General features: G+C 48.4%; 1 protein-coding gene across 1 annotated transcript; it reads left to right on the top strand.

Annotated features, from left to right (window-relative positions):
* Positions 1-7,462: 7,462 nt before the first annotated feature.
* Positions 7,463-8,383, top strand: LOC141206887 (olfactory receptor 5V1-like). The gene has a single exon (XM_073664256.1). The coding sequence runs from the start codon at positions 7,463-7,465 to the stop codon at positions 8,381-8,383; it is 921 nt and encodes a 306-aa protein (XP_073520357.1).
* Positions 8,384-9,044: the final 661 nt, after the last annotated feature.

Here is a 9,044-nt window from a genome sequence, read left to right as displayed (position 1 = left end):
TTTCCTGGGGCGGTCCTCATGTGAGCCAGTTTCTTTGTAGCGCTTGATGGTTTTTGCAACTGCACTTGGGGACACTTTCAAAGTTTGCCCAATTTTTCGGACTGACTGACCTTCATTTCTTAAAGTAATGATGGCCACTCGTTTTTCTTTACTTAGCTGCTTTTTTCTTGCCATAATACAAATTCTAGCAGTCTATTCAGTAGGACTACCAGCGTGTATCCACCAGACTTCTGCACAACACAACTGATGGTCCCAACCCCATTTATAAGGCAAGAAATCCCACTTATTAAACCTGACAGGGCACACCTGTGAAGTGAAGACCATTTCCGGTGACTACCTCTTGAAGCTCATCAAGAGAATGCCAAGAGTGTGCAAAGCAGTCATCAAAGCAAAAGGTGGCTACGTTGAAGAACCTAGAATATAAGACATATGTTCAGTTGTTTCACACTTTTTTGTATATAATACTTTTTTTTTAAGTATATAATTCCACACATGTTAATTCATAGTTTTGATGCCTTCAGTGTGAATGTACAATTTTCATAGTCATGAAAATACAGAAAAATCTTTAAATGAGGTGTGTCCAAACTTTTGGTCTGTACTGTATATATATATATATATATATATATATATATATATATATATATATATATATATATATATATATAAACTGTTTAATTTCTTCTCTGACTGTCATCGCCTTGTGTCTCTGTGTGTTGCATTCTAACACTGGCATTACATTTGGCGTAGTCGGCAGGATGCAACATTCAGACCCAGAGATGGCGGATCAGTCTGTGGCTGGGTCCGGCCACAGCCATATACCCCTGGGGGCTATGCTCAGCCATCTTCCCAAGTTCACCGGGGATGGCATGTCACTGTGGGACTGGGTAGAAAGATTGAGAAGTATGCTACATATGTATCCCCTTGATCCCCTAGCCCGGGCGGAACTGGCCCTCCTAACCTTTGATGGAGAGGCCCGGCAGACTGTGATGTACCTGGTAAAAGGCTCGGATGCCGCACACAGCACGCAGACAGTATGGCAGAGGTTTAATTCAAGATTTGGTTTCTAAACGATTGTGGTTTAACTATAACACGGAAAGGATGAACAATACGGCGCAGTCCCAAAAGTTCAGGCTGAATAAGAGAAGGTAGATTACTGGAGGCTTGCACTTATCTGTCCTTTAGCGATAACTACGTCCGTCTTCAGACACTCACTCCGGAGGGTGTCCGTCTTCTGGCGGCAGTGGGCGGTCTCGGGTCTCACCCACTGGGCCCCCAGTTCTTTTGACAGCAGTCACGACTCCTTTAAGAGCCGTAGCAAGCTCCTCCGGCGTACAACAAACTGCATTAGGATCACTAATCCCAGGTGCGTCCTCACCCGTAGGTCACCGTCATATGTCTGGAAAACTGTGGTGATGCAGGTAACTGAACGATCACTTTCTGTAGGCCCGGTACAGACCGCACGTCCCTTGTTTTGCGGCAAGCTGTGTCACCCGTTCGTCCGTCGCCGCAGACAGGTCAGCACGTCTCTATTTCACCGAGGACAGGGCAGCACGTCTCTCTCTCGTTGTCGGCAGCTCAGACCTTTTCTCCCCAACTGCCGGTCTGCTCTCCACAACCAACTGTCACTTTCGCATGAGCCCAGACACCTGACTTCCTCTCATCCGTCCCTCTCCTCGGTCCCCCAGCACTGTCCAGGAAGTCCCCCGTGCACTCTTAATCCCATCCCCTGGCAACACTGGGCAGGACCCTGGCAGTTCTGGCGCCAGAGCTCCGCACCTGTCCCTAGGCAAGTCTTCCTTCTTACATACCGCCCACCTGGGGACCATGACACTGTGGACAAAGTGCTAAAAATTCTAGAGGACATGCACGGTGACACCACGGATCTGGGACACTTGCGCCTACTTTTTTTTCAGCGGGTCCAAAGGGAAAATGAGACCATAAATCAGTATGTTAATGCATTACAGGAAGTGACAGCCCATATCGTTAAGAAGGTTCGAGATGAGAACCGAGGACTGGGACCATTGGATGAAGTGTTGCGTGACCAACTGATTGTTGGCTTGAAATACCCTTCCCTGAGGCAGATCTTGAAGGAGCGGCTGTGTTTGAGCCCCGATCTGGGCTTCCTGGAGGTTGGGGCTGAAGCTAGAGTCCTGGAGAAAGAAGTTCCTGTTCTGAAGGCCACAGTTAGAAGTCATGAGACAATTGCCCCTGGATTCATGCACAAAGAGCCTGAATGGGTACGGGAGATACGTCAGGAAATTCGAGATATTCCGGGTGAGCTCAACACTATTAGAAAGACCCCTGCTGCCCCCTTGCCGATGGACCGTACTGTCCCACGTGGACAGAGACCAGAGCGAGAAAGACGTTCCTACCAGGCCCCCGCACGTCATGTACACGACCTATCGGTAGAACGAGTACCAGAGTGTTCAACCTGCGGCGGTAGGGGGCATATCTCCAAAGACTGTCCAAACCGAGAAAAGAGGAGGCGGGGGCAGCCGTTAAACTGAGATGCCCCACGGTTGTGGAGCATACCGTGGGGTCTTGAGCTTCAGAGAGTGGAAGAGGGTGCTCTGAAGACATTGTCTCCGAGAGGCCCATCATCTGGGCTGAATTTAATGGGCAGCGGATCCGCTGTCTAATGGACACTGGGTCTCAGGTGACCATTATGCCTGAGACGTATTTCCAAAGTCCCTTTCCTGAAGTTGCTCATTCCTGGTGGGAACCCACTGTTAAACTGGTGGCGGCTAATCAACTACCTATCCCAGTAGCGGGAGTAGTATGGATGTCTGTCTGGACATGCAAAAAGGACCTCGGTCAGAAAGGGATAGTACTGACCACAGGGCCCGGATGCGCTGGGCCCATTGTAACCCTGGGCATGAATGTGCTGAAGGAGGTTGGACAGTTCCTGGCTGAAGGCTCTAACAAAAAGGACTGGACCCGTGCCACCCGTGACCCAGCTAACAAAGGAGTATTCCAGCATCTCTTGCGAGTCAATCAAATTCAAAAATTGCCCGCTACCTCTCAGTACCTTGGTAAGGTATCGATACCAGCCGAAGCCACAATGACACTGCCAGTGGGACAGACTGTACTCACTTTACCGATGCTGGCACATGTGTCCTTAGAGGGCGTGGACATTCAGATTGAATCAATGGAGGGAGAGGAAGCGCCCCCTGGACTCCTGGTTGCTTGGACCCTGGCCACCGTGCGGCAGGGCCGAGTGCTCGTGCGTTGCATCAATCTAAGTGGCACAAGTTTACAGTTGTTGCCCCAACAAGAGGTGGCGCGAGTTTGCATAATGCCAGAGACCCTTACCAGAGCTGACGCTATAGGGCTGGCACCTGAGGTAGGAGAGCCATGGACGCTGGAGGTGTCCCTCAACAGCCAACAGAATGGAAGAGAACCGTTGGCTGGGGCCATCTCTTGGAGAAAATGGAGGCTAATCTTACTGAGTTTTCTGCTGGACAAGTCAGACAGATCGAACAACTTCCACAGCGGTATCATGGAGTGTTTGCACAACATGAAGACGATTTCAGGTGCACTCGGGACATTCAGCACAAAATACCCACCGGAAATACTGCTCCCATTCGAGAGAGATATCGGCAGATCCCACCTCAAATGTACGAGGAGGTGAAAGAACTGTTGGCCCACATGTTGCGGAACGGCATGATCCGTGAAAGTCAGAGTCCTTGGGCAGCTCCTCTCGTGCTGGTCCGGAAGAAGGATGGTACCCTGAAATTTTGTGTAGACTATCGGAAGCTGAATGCATGTACAGTGCGGGACTCGTATCCACTCCCCCGAATTGAAGAGTCTCTATCTGCACTACGAAGCGCCAAGTTCTTCTCTTCCCTCGACCTGGCCAGTGGCTATTGGCAGGTCCCAGTAGCTGAAAAGGATCGTCCGAAGACAGCTTTTGTCCTCCCTATGGGCTTGTTTGAGTTCAATCGGATGCCGTTCGGGCTAACAAATGCACCGGGGACCTTCCAAAGACTGATGGAGAGATGCTTGGGGGACCTCAACTTTGAAGCCACTTTAATATATCTAGACAATATAATTATCTATTCCGCTACGTTTGAAGATCATCTCCGCCGACTGGAATAAGTGTTAGAACGGCTTCAGAGGCACGGCCTGAAAATTAAGCCTCATACATTAAGTGTCATCTCTTCAAGCGAGAAATTGAATATTTGGGGCACATTGTGTCCAGTGCGGGAGTGCACCCCACTGCGGAGTAAGAAGCTGCCGTGCAGAAGTGGCCCACACCCGCCAATCTAAGAGAACTGATGGCATTCTTGGGGCTTGCTGGATACTACCGCAGATTCATTAAAGACTTCGCTAAGATTGTGATCCCGCTCAATGAATTGCTGAGAGGAACGGCTGGGGAAGCCAAGCGGCAGCCCATTCAGTGGGATCCATGACAAGAAGAGGCATTCCGAGCATTGAAAATGGTGCTAACGGATGCCCCAATTCTGGCTTACGCTGACTTTGCGCAGCCTTTCGTGTTGTACACTGACGGAAGCTTGCATGGACTGGGAGCAGTGCTGGCTCAAGTGCAAAGAGGAAAAGAACCGGTGATCGCGTATGCCAGCAGGTCGCTCCAAGATACGGAGAAGAATCCGGACAACTACAGTTCGTTCAAGCTGGAGCTACTGGCACTGGTGTGGGCAATGACTGAGAAATTTGCTGAGTACCTGTCGGGGCCAGAAGTGCAAGTGCGGACAGATAACAACCCTTTGTCCCACATAGAGAACGCCAAGCTGGGCGCGTTAGAGCAGTGGTGGGTTTCAAGGATGTCCAAATACCAATATAAAATTGCCTATCGGTCCAAGGCCCTGAACACCCATGCAGCTGCCCTGTCCCGGGTCACTCAGGCAGGGCCGAAGAGGGACAGAGATGAGGAGCTTGAAGGCGACGAGATTCCAGATTTCAGCCAGTTTGCCGCTGCCGTGATCGACGCCCAGTAGACTAGAGAGGAGCCGAGGCCCACTCAAATCCTTTTGGTGGTTTCAACGGCTGGTGTATTGGCCTCCACTACGGCAAGAAGTCGAAGGGGTCTACCGAACATGTCGCCAGTGTGAGTTGAATAAGCCCCCGGAACAAAGATCTCCCATTCAGACCATCCGAACTTCTGCTACCCTTGGAAGTCCTGATGATTGACTACCTGATGATCGGAACTTCATACAATGGTTACGGACAGTGTTTGGTGAAGACTAATCACTTTACCAAGTTCCCAGTGGTGACGCCTTCCCAAGACCAGACAGCAGAAGCCGCAGCTAAGGCCATCTGTCAGGATTTCATCTGGATTTATGGGTGCCCGAAGCGAATACATTCTGACCAGGGGGCCTGCTTCCAAGGACGAGTGATGGATGAACTATACCGTATCTATGGGATCAACGGATCCCGAACAACGTCCTACCACTCTCAAGGGAACAACGCATGCGAGCGCTTCAAACGAACCCTGTTGCAAATGTTGCAAACGCTGGAAATTTACAAAAAGATGAAGTGGCCCGAATTTGTGTCCGAGCTGGTGTGGGTGTATAATAATCGAGTTCATGCAACTACTGGCTACACCCCTTACATGTTGCTGTTTGGAAGGAGTGGGCGAGAAATTACTGAACTAGAGCTAAACTCAGAAGACTCCGGCCCGGGCAGTAGCCCAAGTACCTGGATTCGAGAACACAAGCACTGGCTTCATACAGTGAAAAGATTGGTTGTGCAGAAGTTTCAGGAAGTAAACCATGCAGATCGGACCCCAACCACGGGTGGATCACTCCAGCCAGGAGACCGTGGGCTGGTAAGGGTCAAACGATTTGGGAGTAAACTGGACCATCATTGGGAGGCGATACCATATCAGGTGGTGAAGAAGATTCACCCAGACAACCCAGTCTACGAAGTTAGGCCCGAAGGGGGTGACGCCGCAACACCCAGGGTTAATGCGGAATTCCTCCTAGCCGGTATGCTCAAGAAGAGTTTATCTGGTCTCAGATCCAACAGAAAATGGACGAGTGTGCCCAACTCCTGTCTGAACTTGCACTGCCTGGAAAGAGACATCAATCCCGCAAGAAATCCACTCGCCCGAGGACTGGCAAACAAAAAAGGAGGGAGGAATGTAGTAGAGGCAAGAGAGCCTTTAAGAGAATTCTTACAGAATGCTTCAAATATGGAGAGAGATTGCCATCTGCTGGTCTGGCACAGTCAAGCGGAACCAAGATGTGCAAGGGAAGTTGAAGAGGGAGCAGATTTAGACGCTGGACCCAGTCAGGTGACTTCCAGGAAGGAGTTCCTGGGTATAAGAGGCCATCACGCCAAGCCTGAGCTGGTTTTGGCGCCAAGCAGCAGAGAGGAGCAGACGTGCTCCCTCCGTGCTGAGAAGCCCCGCGTGGCAGGCCTAAACCAGAGGCCTGCAAGGTGCCACAGCCAGACACCGGTGGATGAGCTCTTGATCCCTCACAGATGTGACCCGAGTGCTGTGCCTACAGAGGAGAGTCGGAACCTGCTGGCAGTGCTGAGTGAGTTCACGGAACCTGACGTTGCCCACCGACAGACGAGGTCTCAACCCCCCTATCCAAGGATCTTAAATTTCTGAATAATATGTGCAACTGTAGTCACAGGAACATCAAGCTGCTTGGAGATGGTCTTATAACCTTTACCTTTAACATGCTTGGGTATAATTTTCTTTCTAATCTCCTGAGACAACTCTTTCCTTTGCTTCCTCTGGTCCATGTTGATTGTGGTACACACAATGTCACCATCATTTCTGTCCAGGCCTATTTCATGAGTTTAATTTTTTTTTTAATTCTGTGGAAGCAGAAAAGCAATGTCTGACCTTCATTTGTTCATTTTCATGGATTTTTAATTTATTATTACTTTTGTCACATTCAAGTTATTTCTGTGACCATTGTGGGTTTTTCTTTCATTAAACAAGGGGTACCAACAATTTTGACCACGTGTGTATATAATGTGCTTTGTGTTACATGTGCATATTCAGTATATATACATATTTCCGGATCCCGGTGCTGCACTCAGGACTGTATGTTTTTAGGTTTTTTCCATTTCCTATCTGTGATATTCCGTTATTCCCTGCTGGGATTCTTATGTTAGTTTCGCTCCTTTCTTTTCTCTGTTGTACATGAAACTATCCGCCTGTTGTACAAGATGTAAATTGGAAATTTAAATTACACTGCAAAATTCTGTCCTATAAACAAGCGCGACAATGAGCGTCCTGAGACCCTATTACATTATTTATGGATGTGCAGAGCTGAGGTTTGGGGTTCTGGGACTTCTTCTCCTGGGAGAACAGATGAGCTTTAAAATGAAGAACTCCGTTAGCTGTTACTATCAGCAATTATATATATTCGCCAAGATGTTCACCTTCTAGGTTCATACATTCCATAAAATTGTGCCATCATTTCATTTTGCCATTCGTTTTACTAATTTGGAAATCTTTTTGAGGAATCACACCAGAGAGATGAGGAACCAAACCTCGATCACCAACGTTCTTCTCGTGAGTCTGTCAGATAATCAGAGGACCATCCATGTCCTCTTCACCGTCTTTCTTCTCGTCTACCTGATGACCGTCTTCACCAATGTTCTCATCATCCTCCTAGTAGTTACTTGCTCTTCTCTTCACACACCCATGTATTTCTTTCTTGGAAACTTGGCATTCTTGGACATGTCCTACTCATCGGTGACTGCTCCGAGGATGCTCCTTGGCCTCACCACCCGACATTGGTCCATCTCCCTCCCAGACTGCATAGCACAAGTGTTCTTTGTCATCTATTTTGGGACCTCTGAGGTTTTCTTGTTGTCCTCCATGTCTTACGACCGATATGTTGCCATCTGCCACCCCCTCCATTACTCTCAGGTCATGTCCTGGAGCAAGTGCTCTCAGATAGTGTCTTTGGTTTGGTCTTCATCTCTCCTAGCCCCCATTATTTGTACCTTATGTTTAATAAGGTTGACGTTCTGTGGTCCCAACTTCATCCAGAATTTCTTTTGTGATTTGCCCCATTTGTTCCAGATCTCTTGTACTGATTTTTCCATGAATGTCCTAGTCCTAATAATTGTTGGCTTTTTTCATGGCGCCATAGCTTTTGTTACCACATTTTACCCCTACGTTAGAATTTTTAGCACAGTGTTCAGAATTCGCACCAGTGATGGAAAACGTAAAGCTTTCTCCACCTGTACGTCTCATCTGACTGTGGTTTTTATTTATTACACGTCAGTAACTTTTATCTATCTTGTTCCTAACACGAGTAATCTTCTTACACTAAACCAAGTTTTCACTGTGATATATACACTAATCACCCCCTTACTGAACCCCCTAATCTACAGCCTACGAAGCAGAGACCTGAAGGCGGCACTGCAGAGAGCGATCCATGTGCACTGATTCCAGGCAGCGGCACGGGGCCATCTAACATCATATCCAGTTGCCAATCAAAATCTGCAGCACAATTCGGCTTATCCACCTCTTCCCTTAACCTTTGCTCTGCTGACACTTTGTGGCTTCAGGTGAAGTGATATCATTACATGGCGACTTGTTGTTCTGCTGACATGTGCCTGCTGGGAGCATTTTCATGTTGATTTCCTCAAGCTTTTCATAATCTTCTTCCGGATGACTGCAGCAATGTCGGGTGTCCTAACACGTAGTGTCTATTTTTTGGTCTCCAGCCACGGATTCTATGTTCCACACTAAACCATGTAAACTATTTGGAATGCAAGCTCGGACTGGCCCACCGGGAAGCTGGGGAGTCTCCAGGTGGGCTCCTAAACCGAGAAGCTTTTCGTATGCTTTACCAGTAAACTCCACCCCTGAGGGGCACAGAAACAATTGCCATGCTGACTCTGTCCTAGAATCAGCACTGAGGAGCCACTCTCCCTCCTTCCATGGGCCCAACACCTTTTATTAAAGGGAAAATGAATGCCTCAATGCTCGTTAGAGGGACCCTAAGCTGCCCTTGCTGCTTGGGGTCATTAACGATTAGAAGAGCTGATTCATTGGACGATGGCCTTTTACTATTTTCGACTGAGAAGTGTTCCTTAGATCAGCA

Source organism: Phyllobates terribilis, unplaced genomic scaffold (genome assembly GCF_046119375.1).
Source record: "Phyllobates terribilis strain yellow unplaced genomic scaffold, ASM4611937v1 Scaffold_143__1_contigs__length_4665640, whole genome shotgun sequence".
NCBI lineage: Eukaryota > Metazoa > Chordata > Amphibia > Anura > Dendrobatidae > Phyllobates > Phyllobates terribilis.
The sequence above is the reverse complement of the archived record's forward strand: the minus strand, read 5'-3'. Positions and strand labels throughout refer to the sequence as shown.